The sequence below is a fragment of the Peromyscus californicus genome, unplaced genomic scaffold, assembly GCF_007827085.1.
Source record: "Peromyscus californicus insignis strain IS unplaced genomic scaffold, ASM782708v3 Scaffold_10__1_contigs__length_136768540, whole genome shotgun sequence".
In the NCBI taxonomy this organism is placed as follows: domain Eukaryota; kingdom Metazoa; phylum Chordata; class Mammalia; order Rodentia; family Cricetidae; genus Peromyscus; species Peromyscus californicus.
The window spans coordinates 130,166,338-130,180,539 of record NW_026294391.1 but is presented as its reverse complement, the minus strand read 5'-3'; the positions used below and the strand labels follow the sequence as shown (position 1 = coordinate 130,180,539).

The 14,202-nt window shown below is 45.4% G+C and overlaps 1 protein-coding gene and 1 long non-coding RNA gene across 5 annotated transcripts in view; both read left to right on the top strand.

Annotated features, from left to right (window-relative positions):
* The window catches only part of LOC128111959 (uncharacterized), a 29,400-nt gene extending 21,249 nt beyond the window's left edge, over positions 1 to 8,151 (top strand). The window contains exons 5-6 of one of the 2 annotated variants that reach the window (XR_008218802.1): positions 1,437 to 1,573; positions 3,680 to 8,151. This is a non-coding gene — a long non-coding RNA (uncharacterized LOC128111959). Of the gene's footprint in view, positions 1 to 1,436; positions 1,574 to 1,626 lie in introns of both variants that reach the window. The other variant, XR_008218801.1, reaches the window with a different exon arrangement.
* Positions 8,152 to 8,210: 59 nt separating this feature from the next.
* Ids (iduronate 2-sulfatase) overlaps positions 8,211 to 14,202 on the top strand; it is a 30,619-nt gene continuing 24,627 nt past the window's right edge. The window contains exons 1-5 of one of the 3 annotated variants that reach the window (XM_052740498.1): positions 8,211 to 8,546; positions 9,438 to 9,574; positions 10,203 to 10,380; positions 12,398 to 12,486; positions 13,504 to 13,704. In XM_052740498.1, coding sequence (XP_052596458.1) covers positions 8,435 to 8,546; positions 9,438 to 9,574; positions 10,203 to 10,380; positions 12,398 to 12,486; positions 13,504 to 13,704 — 717 coding nt within the window. In that variant the 5' untranslated portion in view covers positions 8,211 to 8,434. The remainder of the gene's footprint in view (positions 8,547 to 9,437; positions 9,575 to 10,202; positions 10,381 to 12,397; positions 12,487 to 13,503; positions 13,705 to 14,202) is intronic. The other 2 variants (XM_052740489.1, XM_052740507.1) reach the window with 2 other exon arrangements.

Here is a 14,202-nt window from a genome sequence, read left to right as displayed (position 1 = left end):
GCATGGACAGGTCCATAAAGTACATTATCCAAGCTCTCAGTGCCACTCTGAGCCTGAATGACCTGGCCAGTCCTGTTGGGCTGCCTGATACCATACAAAGCCATATCCTGGGCTCAACACAAATGTAGGCACACAACAATAGATAGCTGCTGTTCATAGCTCCTGGCTGCAGAAACACGTTCATTCGTCAGTGTAGGTTGCTAGAGCTAGGAGCAAATATGTGAGAAAGATCCTGGTTTTCTGAGATCCTAAAGGGTCTGTCTTTAAAGCAGGAGGGATGAAAGCTGGAAGTCCTTGGCAGGAAGTTCACAAGTTTGCTAGCTCCTGCTCCAGACTCCTGGAGTAAGGTGTAGGCAGCCCAGGATGGCCAAGGAAGTGTAAGAGCTAGAGACTAGGAAGTTAGAACCACCAGAGGCTAGTGTTAAGGGCCCCCCCCCCCCCGACACACACACACACCACTTTCTGATCTTATTCACAGAGTGAACAGTATCCACTTAGCCCTTTCACTGGACACCAAGCCCACACAAGATCTCTGGCTGCACGTGAGGTCCTCACATGTGTCCACCCCACCCATACTTAACAGATAGAGCATCAACATGGCAGAGTCAGGCTCCCAAACTGAACTTACATCCAGCATTTCTCCCTACAACTAGTGCACTCCCCTCCAACCAAAGAGCAGAAGGACCCTACTTGCTTCTAAAGGAATCTAAGCCCTTCCCACCTCTTGGTGCTTTCCATGTGAACTCAAAGTCAGGTTGAAAAGTGTTTTTTTTGTTTGTTTGTTTTTGTTTTTTTGTAGAAAGGCCTCAGTGAACAGAAAGGTGTCTGGCTGGCTGGAAGTGGTTGCCGAAAACAGGGTTCCAACCAGCAAAGGATTCCAGCACTCAGGCACAAAAAACAAAAACAGAGGCTTTCGGTATAGAGCAGTACCAGGGAGTCCCCCCCCCCCCCCCCACACACACACACAGTCACTTAGTGAACCCACCTGAGCTACAGGGAGGTGTAGAGATGTTTCCTGCATACACCTCCAGGAGGAGTTGATGTAGCACCAGGCAGGCTGTGTCAGGCTGCCTCTGGCATAGTGTCCACACTGCTTGTTCTTAGGGAACAGAAGCAGAGGTGAATTTCACCACAGATAAATACATCTTCAGCCTTGAATGCAACCAAGCAAACTTCACAGGTCCTCAGCAACAACCTGGCAACTGAACCGTACAGATATTAAAGCCAAATGAAGGGATTTGGGCTTCATCTACATGCTGGATGTTGCAAAAAGGAAGGCAGAAATCAGCCTTTTTAACCAGCACATGCTGAACCCTCCTAAGTGATGCCATCCCAATGTGTGCTCAGAGGCCAGTGGTCTTGGGAGACAGCCCTGAGCGAAGGCTCCACAAGGAAGGCCACTATGGCCAGCTCAGCTCATTCTTACCCATCCACAGGTCAGTCAGCAGACCCGCAGGTGGCATTCTGAAGCTCAAGACAGTTCCCATTTCTGGGGGAACACTGAGCAGGCCCATCATGAGCATGTCAGGGCCAGGACACAGCCTCCACTCGAGGAGGAGAGGAAACCTTGCAGGTACAAACTTTCTCTTCTTTTAAGTTTGATTTTTACTTATGTGTGTGTCACAGGTGTGCTGATATCCTTGGAGGCCAGTAAAGAGTGGGAGATTTCCTGAAGCTGAATGTGCAGGTAGTTGTGAGCTGTCTGATGTGGGTCCTGAGACCTGAACCCAGGTCCTCTGGAAGAGCAGGAGGCATTCAACTGCTGTGCCATCTCTTCAGCTCTAGCTACAAGCCTTATGAGTGGACAAGAATCTTTCCCAAGCTACAGTTTTCTGTACACTCTGCTCTCTTCTTTCATGGAGGTGTCTAGAGCAGTGAACACCACCTAGAATTAGGTGGAGGACCCCCAATTCTTACTTGCAAGAGGAGAGACACATCCAGGCCTAGCAATCTGCATGTATCTGGGCAAAGGCATCCTGGAAGTTTAAACTCTGGGACACCTGGTGGTTGATATGTTGGGACTTCATTACATTGCAGTGCCTTTACTAGATCTCCCCACAGATGTATAGGTGACCCCCAAACAGCTGCACCCTTGAAAACTCCCACCCCAACATGGATGGCAACTTCCCTGAAGCTTCAAAGATGGAGTCTCCTCTTCATTAACCTTCCACCTCTTAACATGCTCTAGTACCTCCTGAGACCACAGCTGGGAAGGGTGACAAGAGGGAGTGAGTGAGTGGTTGCAGTCTGAGGTGAGGATCAGATGACCCCATTCCCCCCTCCTGTGAATGAGTGCTGATAATCCCAGTCTTTGGAGAGTGTGGTTCAGGCAAACAAACACAGCTGCAGTGGTAAAGGTGCTACTACTAGCCATGCTATGCCCAGAGGACAGCGTTCCACAACAACTTCTTCAGTCCTGCCCTTCCGTGAGAAGCTTCATGAAGATAGGTCAGTTTGGAAAATCAGAACCCTTCCCGGGTCAGTGTTAGAGAGCAAAGGGAGGTGACCAGAAAACCCCTTCATTCAGACAAAATAGAGTGCCATGGTGACAGAGCAAGCCTGCTCACTTAGTCACAGTGACATACTTCAAAATATCTGATTGGGCATTTGAGTTTTAAATATTTGGTTTTGAGCTTATGTTTTACAAAGTAAGGAAATCTGTTGCCTTCCAGTGTTAATAGTTGAACACCAGCATGTTGGCGTCCCCTGGTGGATACGTTTAGAATCCCTGCTTTAGTGCACTGCTGGCAGCAGCCCTGGGCTTGCCTGCTCCAAAGAGCTACCTTCTGCTCACCAGGAGCTGAGCAGGCTGAACCAATGAATGGCGTGAGGGAAAAGTCCAGGCTCAGAAAGGAGGAGAGAGGAAAGTGGGGAGATCTGTACAGAATGTGAGGGGAGTGAGAAGGACAATTGAGAAGTTGATGTGGAACACCAGAAGCAAGCAAAGATGTGTGTGACCTTTTGCATGAGCTGTTCATCTCACAAACTACTTGACACCGCATGTGAACCAGCTTGGTAGTGTAGCATGAATCTTAGAGGTCTTATTAATAAAAATCAAGCCTGAGGCCAGTTATTGGGGTGAATGCTGGAAGATCAGAGAGACAGAAAAAGCCACAGCTTCCTCACCTTGCCAGTTCCTCAGCTGATCCTGTTTATTCAGACTGGAAGCCTCTGAGTCCTCATATTCCAATGGATCTCAGCTGAACTGCTGCTAGAAGCCTAAAAGCTTAACCAGCCAAACGCTTCTAGTTTCTGGTCCTCACGCCTTATATACCTTTCTATCTGCCACCACTCCCTGGGATTAAAGGCTCACTTCTTGGGATTAAAGACATGTGTCACCATGCCTGGCTGTTTCCAATGTGGCCTTGAACTCACAGAGATCCAGAGGGATTTCTGCCTCTGGAATGCTAGGATTAAAGGTGTGTGCTACCACTGCCTATCCTCTATGTTTAATATTGTGGCTGTTCTGTCTCTGACCCCAGATAAGTTTATTAGGGTGCACAATATTACAGGGAACACAATACCACCACATGGTAGCTCTGTAAAGGTCAGAACTGCTGAGCAGCGCAGCCCCCAGTCTGTCTCCATGTGTTCCATGGGGCTCCTCATGCACCTTTAGGGAACAAAGACAGAGTTAAAGTCTGGTTGTGATGCAATTCACTTTCATCATCCTCTGAAGCCAAGGACAGCCTGAGCTGCTACAGACCATGGTGATCCAGGCCTGGCTATGTTCATCTACAGTTTCCAGACAGCAGGAGAGCAGAGTCCCATGGCTGCCTTGTACATCTCGACACAGCCACTTCTGAGAATATTCAGTTGCATGCTTGGCACTCTTGGCAGGTACAATGAATGTTGTATTACATTTGGGGACACAATTTCATGTGTTCACAGAGTTTAACCCTGCCCTTCTTACTACAGAGTGAGTGTCCTCACAGGCACCATGTTGAATATACTGTGGGTTATTCACTCTCATGCATGTTATTAACATCATACTTCTTATCCCAGTGAGTCCTTGAAGCCTACTAAAGAATGCTTACAGGGATACAGCAGTGAGTCGAAGGAATAGAGCCTACCACAAAGCTTATTCAAGGAACCCTGTCACACAAAGAAATAAAATATCCGAATTCTCTTCAAAGAATTCATCTTATGAGTGGACATGAATGTTTCCCAAGCTACAGTTTTCTGTACACTCTGCCTCTTTCTTTCATGGAGGTGTCTAGAACAGTGAGTACCACCTAGAATTAGGTGGAGGGCCCCCAATTCTTACTTGCAAGAGAAGATACACATCCAGGCCTAGAAATATGCATATTGTAAGGTTTTGGTCCTTATTTACATCCTTTAATTATGTCATCAGCCTTCGCTGGCTTCCCAGCCTAAAAAGTGGTTGAGCCCTCTGTTGGCTCTCTCTGTCCCCTCTCCTTTGCGCTCCTTCCCCCCGTCGGTCCCCCTCTCTCCCTCTCCCCCCCTTGTTTCTCTCTCTCTCTCTCCTCTCTCTCTCTCTGTCTTTCTCTGTCTCTCCCCCACCCCAATAAAGCTCTAAAAAGGTAACCATGGCTATGGTTCTTTCAATCAGCACGCTCCTCCGCGGGCATGGCCGCCGCGTGCGGTGACCAGCCACGAGGGGCAGCTCGGGGGCATAACCAACACATATGCCTGGCCAAAAGCATTCTAGAAGATTAGAATGATTATAAAGATAAAAAAATAAGGTTGAGAATATTCAAATAAGATACAACCTGTCAAACCCTGGGCTCCATATGCACACATACAGTCCCATCCACACAAAAAACATACAATGCACACACCCTGCCACAGTGGCAGGGTAGCTGAGTGTTAATTTTCTCTTGTGCTCTGTTTCTTGTTTCCCTGGAGACAGAGCCACAGGTCGGGAGACAGTAGTAGTACAAGGGCAAGAGAACTTGTGACCTCTATCTGCATAGCATCTCAGAAATTTCCTAGAGTTACAGAACTGGCTTTTGTGATAAGTGAGAATAGCTCTGATGCATAAGTGTCTTGGATAGGCCCTGGAGTATCCTTGATAATATAGAAACATGTGAAGGCTGATTAATTTTCCTATGCCTCCAAGAAGTATGTGTGGGTGTGTCATTAGAAGACAATGCAGCACTGGGCAGTGGTGGCACATGCCTTTAATCCCAGTATTCAGGAGGCAGAGCCAGGCGGATTTCTGTGAGTTTTAGGCCAGACTGGTCTACAGAGCGATGTAGCTAGAGTTTTCCTGCCTGACCCACAGTCAGGACAAATCTCTCTCACCCGCCAGTCCCAAGCCGATCAGGTAAACACAGAGACTTATATTGATTACAAACTGTATGGCCGTGGCAGACTTCTTGTTAACTGTTCTTACAGCTTAAATTAATCCATTTCTATTAATCTATACCTTGCCACGTGGCTTGTGGCTTACCGGTACTTTACATCTTCCTTGTCCTGATGGCGGCTGGCAGTGTCTCCCTCACCCAGCTTCCAGTTCTCTCAATTCTCCTCTCTGTTAGTCCCGCCTATACTTCCTGCCTGGCCACTGCCAATCAGTGATTTATTCATTGACCAATCAGCAACACATTTGACATACAGACCATCCCACAGCAGAGTGAGATCCAAGACAGGCAGCAAAACTACACTGAGAAACCCTGTCTGGAAAAAAAAAAAAAAGGAAGACTGCAGCATGGGCTCTGCAGCTTGGACCCAGCTTAGGGTGAGGTAATTTATTTAGAAGGCAGCATAAATGCTTACTGTGTCTAAGGGCTGGCTAAGACTGTCCTGTGTGGGTTTTTTTTTCTTATTTTGCAGTATTATGGATTGAACCCTGGGCCTTATACGTTCTAGGCCAGTTCTCTACCAGTGGGCTGCATTCCCTTCTCTTTTATATTTTTTAGTTGGTTTTTGAGATAGGTTCTTGGTAAGTTTCTCAAGCTGCCTTGCATTTGCACTCCTGCTCCAGCCATCTGAGTAACTCTGATCACAGGCCCAGTTACCATCAATTGTCTTAACCTTAAATTGTTTTTTAAGTTGTATTTAAAGTGTTAATGTACTTGTACCACAGATTGTGTGGCTTAGAAAATTGTGCCTTACAGTTCTGGAGGGGAGAACTCTGAATTCAAAATGCCAGCTGACAATGCACTCTCTGAAGCCTATGAGGGAAGGTCCATTCCTTGCATGCTCCCAGCTAATCTTGTGTTCTCCAATGTCTCTGACATTCCTTAGGTGTATTGATTCACTTTTCTCTCTTCACATGTACCCCCACTCTCTTTTTTGTTTTTTTCAAGACAGGGTTTCTCTGTGTAGCCCTGACTGTCCTGGAACTCACTCTGTAGACCAGACTGGCCTCAAACTTAGATATCCGACTGTCTCTGCCTCCTGAGTGCTGGGATTAAAGGTGTGCAGCACCATCGCCCAGCACATGTACATTTCTTTATGTGTATTTGTGTTCAATCTCCATCCCATATTTCTATGTGTATGTATATATGTTTATGTTTTTATTGTATGTTTTTTTGTGTGGCTGTGCCTGCATGTATGCATGTGGAACCCAGGAGTTGACGTGTTGTATCTTATGTGAATGTTCCCCATCTTATTTTTGAGACAGGGTCTCCATGAACCTAAGCTTACCAACTGGCCAAGAGCAACTGGCCAGTGAATCTTAGGAATCTTCCTGTATCTACCTCCCCAGCACTGGGACTACGGGTGTGCTCTGCTGTGCCTGGCCTTTTTACATGGGTGCTGGGGGCTGAATTTATGTCCACTTATTCAGCAAGCACTTTACTGACAAAGCCATCTCTTTAACTTCCTAATCGTCCCTATTTTTATAAGGATACTAATCATACTTGATCTGGAGTCACTGCACCTTTAACTTGGTTACCTCTGTAAAGACCCTGTTCCCAAAAAAATGATATACTTTGAAGTGTTAAGTGTTAGAACTTCAATGCATCTTTTTGGGGTCAATACTTCAACACATAATAAGGTAACACATTTGGCATATAGTACAAAATGAAAGTCATCCATTCTACTTCTTTAAAGCATAGTTTTCATTTTAAATGTTTCTCATGTCAGTTTTGAGACTTTATTTCCCAAAAGCCTTTGTCTATATCTTTACTGTTATCTTGTGTTTTTTCAACTTTAGACACTGTCTGCTGATTTCCTTTTGTGAAAGATGAGATTATAGTTCATTTATCTCTTCCTCTTTCTATGTGCATATTTTAAACCCTTGATTATGGAAAGTGATCAAACCCATATATTGTTCTGGGAGGGAATAAAGCAGAGAAGGGCCCAGAAACAGTGCTCAGCAGTAAGGGGGGTTAGGGATGAGTCATAGATAAAGGGTCTAGTTTTTCAGAAGCTCCATTTGGTAGAGGTAGGACATGGGGTCCTTCTTGATCTTCAGTCCAAAATGAGCAGGGAATAATTGTTGCCACAGGAGTCCGATTCCCACTCACTGTGCCCATCTCTTCTCTCTCTGGAGCTCTCTACTTCGCTGGCTCCAGCCACCATCTCTCTTAACTATGCTCCATAATTGCTGTTCCCTTTTTATACAGACATCAAGCGGCTTGCTCCTTTCTTTCTCACTTTTGTTTAACTATCACTTTACCAGTGAAGTTCTAACTAGACAACCTCATAGAAAATAATAAGATCTTCCCACTCAGATTTATTTTGTCCAGACCAGGACCTCCCAGATACAGTCTACAAATTTTAAGCTCAATCAGAGCAGGAACTGAGAACTCTGGCACTGCCAACAGGGCTCGATATACGTGTGTATGTGTATGTGTGTGTGTGTGTGTGTGTGTGTGTGTGTGTGTGTGTGTGTGTGTGTTTAGTGTTTAATAAGGATTTGAATCGATAAATAGGAAAAAAGGTCCTTTTAGGTATAGAGTGGAAGTTTTCAAGGGGCTTCCTTGGAGAATGGGCTGCAAGGAAAATTAACATTTATAGAGAGATAAGGGTAGGACGGGACTTCTAGGTAAAAGGCACAGAACTAGCAGAGGCAAAGAGGCAAGAAACTAGTTCAACAGCAAAACCTTCAGAACATCAAAGATCCTGTCACCATTGTGTATTGTAGAAGGTGCCCTGGAAAAGCCACCACCCCTTTGCTTCCGGCTAAGGTCCCGCCCACTATGGCCGATCAAGCTTTGGACCTCCAGCACCACAGGCTCCGACCCCTAGAGGGAAGGGCGGGGACGGGGGGGGGGGAGGGGAGGGAAAGGGGAGTTGCGCAAGCGCATTCACGCTCGAGCCAGGGCCCGGGCCTTTGAGCCCTAGGTTGCTCTGTCGCGCTGTCTTCCCTGATTGAGATTGTGGCAGCGGCTGCTGCTGCTGCTGCTGCGGCGGCGGCGGCGGCGGCGGCGGCGGCGACGACGACGACGACGACGACCGCTACCCAATGATCCTGCTCTAACCTGACTCCACCTTCTGGCAAGGCTGCACCGAAACAGGAATGTCGCCGCCGCCGCCGCCGCAGTGTGGCTGGCGCCTGCTTGGCTTCAGCTTGTTTCTAGGCTCCTTCTGCTTCGCCCTGGAGTCTGCTGAGCTAGACAACAACGCAACAGGTGCCAATTCCTCGTTCTTTGCCCTGCCCAACCTTGTCTCTGTCCCTGCTAATGTTTCTTCTTCCATCCATCCTGTCTTTTTTTTTCTCTCCTCCTTCATTCCTTTCCCCCACACTTTCATTCGTACTTACCATCTATCCGTCTTTCCTTCCTTCCCTCTGTTCAGTCCACATTAATCTTTCATCCATTCCTCCTTCATAGGTCTTTCTTTTTCACCCCTTCATGTTTTTCCTCCATCATCTCTTTCTTTTTTTCATTAATTTTTTTGAGAATTTCATAAGTGCATGCAACGTATTTTTATAACACTCACCCCCCATTTCTCCCCCTAACTCCACCCAGATCCACCCACCCTCAACTTCATGTCCTCCTTTTGTTTTTATTACCCACTGAGTCCAATTTGTACCTCCCATATACACATGGGTGTGGGGCCATCCACTGGCGCACATTTCGTCTCTCTAACAGTCCATCCTTTTCCTTCCATCTATCCATTTTCCTTCCATTTCCCCCTCCCACTATCCTTCCCTCCCTTTCTCCTCCCTCCCTTCTATCCATCCTTCTTTCATTTAATTGTCTTTCCATCTTTTCATCTGTCTTCTCTATTCCTTCTCTTCATTCTTTCATTCCCCCTCACCCCCCCCCCCCCAGTCTCTATTTGTCTTTCTTCTTCACCTAGGTGTGAAGACATGACTGATACAAAGCACTCTCACCCTAGATTAGGGCTTCTCTGCACTCTACTCTCACCCTTGCTGAAGCAGAGCCCTGGTTGCCCCTTTTCTAGATGGACTGTTAAGGGGCCAGGGCCAGCCTAGATCTTCTCATTGCCTTGGTGGTGGTGGTGGTGTTTCAATGTCAGTGCATGTGATGTGACCAAAGCCCCTCCCTCCTGTGCAGATGCTCTGAATATCCTTCTGATCATTGTGGATGATCTTCGCCCCTCCCTGGGCTGTTATGGAGATAAGCTAGTGAGGTCCCCAAACATTGACCAGCTGGCATCCCACAGCATTCTCTTTCAGAATGCCTTTGCGCAGGTATGTCTGGGGACCTTAGGTGTGGGTATGTGCATCTGTATGTATATACAGTAGGGAGTTGCATGTTGCTACCCTAGAGACAACCTCTTTGAATGAGGGAAGCAGAGCTTGGAAAATGGAGTACTAGGCAAGCCTGTTCTCCACTCACAAGGAACTTGTACCTCATTGGGTGGAGACTATGACCTGGCCTTGACATGCTTAAGACAGACTTGGCCAGCTTTCAGCCAGAATCAGGAACTGCCTGGAGCTGAAAAATCTAACTGAGTTGTGGGTGACTAAAAGTCAGTCATCTATCTATGGCAGTTGTCCTCCCTGAGCCACCTTTCAGGGCTGCTCTCCAAGAGCATCACCCTTTATGGGTACCTAGGGATGCCATTGCATAGAACTCCCCCCCCCCACCCCCACATACATCTGCTGTTTTGAGAGCATGATTACGGCCTTCATTTGTTCAGAAGACAACAATCTCTAGTACCTGGGCGAGGTCTAAATTCCAATGGTTCGCTTTGAGATCTGCATGACTCAGCTGCCAGGTGGTTGCTGAGGATCTAGAGAGGTTGCTTAGTTACCCTGAAGACTGCAGACATATTTGGCTGGGATGAAGTTGACATTTGCTTCTGCTCTCTAACAGCAAGCAGTGTGCGCACCAAGTCGAGTGTCCTTCCTCACTGGGAGGAGGCCTGACACCACCCGCCTGTATGACTTCAATTCCTACTGGAGGGTACACTCGGGGAATTTTTCCACTATCCCCCAGTACTTCAAGGAGAATGGCTACATGACCATGTCGGTTGGAAAAGTCTTTCACCCTGGTACTGTTCAATTATCAAAGCCTGGGCTCTGTTTCTGTGTCTGAATACTGGAATCCCTTGCTGGGTTGGGGCTATCTTTGTAGTGATCTTTCCTGATAGGCTGGGTAAATTTCTATGAAACAACAAGAACAAAACAAAACACTTCTTTAACCCAGTTTCATGTTCACAGTCTAAACGAAAAAGAATAGAAAGAAACTGGTTTCCTTTGGAAGTTGGAGGTGATACTTTGGGACTTATTCAACTGCTTGGGTTGTGGAAGTGCACTGGCTGTTGGAGAGAGAGTTCTGTTGTCAGTCCAGCTCTGGACCTGACCCTGTCTGTCTGTAAAGTTGGGTGTGAGATAACCATATCTGAGGATCTTGAATGTCCAGAGGTACTGTGAGGACTTGATATCCAGGTAAGAGATACAGTTTGGTGGAAGCTAATGCTTTCTCTGTGAGTAATGTCAGAAAGAGGAAGTAAGTTGGGTGTCAAGTTCTGACTTTGAATACTGCCTGATAAACTGGTTGTTTACTTCCTAAATGAAGGATAGATACCACTTTAAAACAATGATAGAAGGATCACTTGATTTCAAGAATGGAAAGAAATCAAAGAATATAAATGTGTAATTGCACCACCCTGAGGAAAGCTGCATTTAATGTATTCCAGCCTGTTTTCTGGACATAGTATTTTTCTGATTTGTAGTTATGTTTTGTTTATAATTTTATACCCCAAGTGAGAGTAAATATTTTCCCATTATATTACACTCCACAAAAATCCCTTTTTAATGACAGCATAGTAGTCTGGCATACCATTCAGGTCATTTTGGCTTTTCACCGCCATGAAAATCTTTAGAAGCAGAATAGACTACACTGGGCAATAGCATCAGGGATGTGGGCACCTGACTGTGGTCGCAGTGCTGTCACTACTTAGCCATGCAGCTGATTTTGAGTCTCACATTCCTTATCTGGGAAGCTGGGGCTGTAGTTGTTTTGATGCCCTACCAGGGGAGCATGTCAGTGTGGGCATCCGTGAGTGTAAAGTGTGTTCAAAGTGCTAGGTCCATTCAGATGATGATGTTTATCACCAAAGGAGACAGCTTGAGTGTCTCCAAGAGCCCTTTGCACACTGATTATAATCGACAGGCTCAAGACCTTCTGAAACCTAGCTGGCAGTCCAGGTTGAGAATACCAGTCAGGTAGACTATACCCTGCTCAGTTTTGAAAATAAATGTATCAGAAATCGTTTTGTGTGGCCTAAAGCTGAATATCAGTTGAACTTCCTAATTTGGTACTTATAGCACTTGCCTAAAGGAAGGAAGTAAGTGAGTATTTTCTAGAAGAGCAGATAATACTTTGGGAAGGTAAACCAAGCAAGGCCTGTATGTTCATTGATCTCTTTCCTGATGTCTAGATTTAGGGATGAGGTTCTCTATGTCTTACAGACTCTTACTTCCAAGGTACTTCTGTACTCTTGACTGCTGGCAGTTCTTTCTTGGTTTCATATGGTATTTGTTTTGCTTGGTACACAGTAAACTACTAAGCTTTGGACTGGAGTTATGCTTCACAATTGCATACTTGATCTTGGTCCTGAAAGCATGAGTTTGAGTCTTAGCTCATTCATCTATTGGATTGGCACTGTGCAGGCCATGATCCCTCTTTCAACCTCTCTATGCTCATCTGTCTCATGGTGGTGACAGTGCTTTTGCTTTCTCCTTAGGTGGTTGTTGCTTCCTTACGTTGGGCAAGAGTCTCTAGTTGGGCCTCAAGGAACTGTATTGCTATGTCAGGTTGGCTGACCTTGTCATTTTGAGGCTTAGGAATTGGGAAGTTAGATGCTCAGTACTAAATTGATGACCTGGACAGTTGGTCTTAATGGAAATGTATCATCTGCTTGAGCTCTTGATTTTATAGGTGAAGAAACTAAGGCCCAAAGAGGGGAGGAGCTACCTGTGTAGTTGTTCAATTTTAATTTGGCAGTGGGGGTATTGAAAGACCTTTCACATTTTATTCAGCAACTTTCTTTTCCCCAATTCAAGGTATATCTTCCAATCACAGTGATGATTCTCCATACAGTTGGTCTTTTCCACCTTATCATCCATCAACAGAGAAGTATGAAAACACTAAGGTAAGTCTGTACAAGAGCTGAGGAAGCACTGTCTTCTTGCCTAGCAAATGGACTATTAAATATATGGTATTTTCTTTTAAGCTGGTTATACTATGATGGTTGTTGCTTTTGCTTGTTGTAATGTCTTTCAGAAACAAGCATTAGGATATTTAGCAATTGGTTTGTTGAGCACAATGATTACTTTTTTGTGCAGGCTGGTTTGGAACTTGCTCTGAAACCCAGGCTGGCCTGAGACTCGGAATCTTCCTGCCTCAGCGTCTCTGAGGCTGGAATTAGAGGCATGGACCATCACAACTGGCTGATGGGGTGTTTTTCATTCTAAAACCTTAAGTTGGCCGAGGACATAGCTCAGTCAGTAAAGTGCTTGCTCTAGAAGCATGAGGACCAGAACTCAATCTCTAGCATCCATGAAGAAGCCAGTACTGGGTATACAAGCAGGTCCCTGGAGCTTGCTGCCCAGCTAGCCTAGCCTAATGTCTCAGTTCGAGACCCTGTCTCAAAAACCAAGGTGGATAGCTTCTGAGGAACAACTGAGGTTGACTTCTACTTTTCATGTGTACCAACCCCCCCACCACCACAAATGTGCACTGGCACATATACAAACATACATGTGTATACATACACAAATATAAATTAAAGCCTTAACCTTAAGCATTAGTCTGATTAGTTCACTTAATGGATTTTTGTTGCTCACTCTGGATGAAGTATTAAGCTAAGGATCGTAAATGTTGAGATAATTTTTGATAGTTTATTTGGGTATCCTTTAATTATTTCTGGCCTGGAGATAGAATTCACAGGAATAAATTGAATGTTATGCGTTTTTTTTTTTTTTTTTTGCCCTTGTCTGGAGAAAGGACAAACACTTTTCTGGTTCAGTTCTGCTTCCAGTGTGCATATTCATTCTGAGTGACTTAAGAACTTGAGGGCTGGTGATGGTGCTATTTATTCAGTATATGATTGTCAGGATTTCTAGTTATTGAATTTAATAGACTGATGTTATACATTTTTTTTTGAAAGACATGTAGGGGACAAGATGGAAAACTCCATGCCAACCTGCTTTGTCCTGTGGATGTGGCAGATGTGCCTGAGGGCACCTTGCCTGACAAACAGAGCACTGAGGAAGCCATTCGGTTGTTGGAAAAGATGAAAACATCAGCCAGTCCTTTCTTCCTGGCGATTGGGTATCACAAGCCACACATCCCCTTCAGATACCCCAAGGTGAAGAGCTGCCTGAGGGCTGATCCAACACAGCCACTATTATCTTTTATTTTTTCTTTATCTATTATTTATCTATTATTCACCAGAGAGGCTTTTGTGTATCGAAGGTGGTCATAACCCACTGGGATGCCTAATGAGTACTAGTGTACTTGGGATAGTGGTAGTCAAAGTTTAAGAGCAAAAAGTAATCTTAGAACATGTAAGAATCTTGTAATAAATGCTTAGCTTTCCACTTTCCTCCACTGGAGATTTGATTTCTTTTGTTTGACTCATCATGCAGATGGGATTGTACAGTGATGTCATACAGAGGTGAGGCAAAGCCACCAGAAGCTGAAAGGGATTGTTCGTGGGAAAAAATCTCAGGAAACATGAAGCCCTCTTTCCTAATTGTCATTCCTCCCTAAGGTTGTCATATCAGACCCTGTAAGCACAGGAAACTGTAGATGTAACCAACCTTCTTATTAAATAAGAAACACAGAACCAATGCAAAGAAGAAAG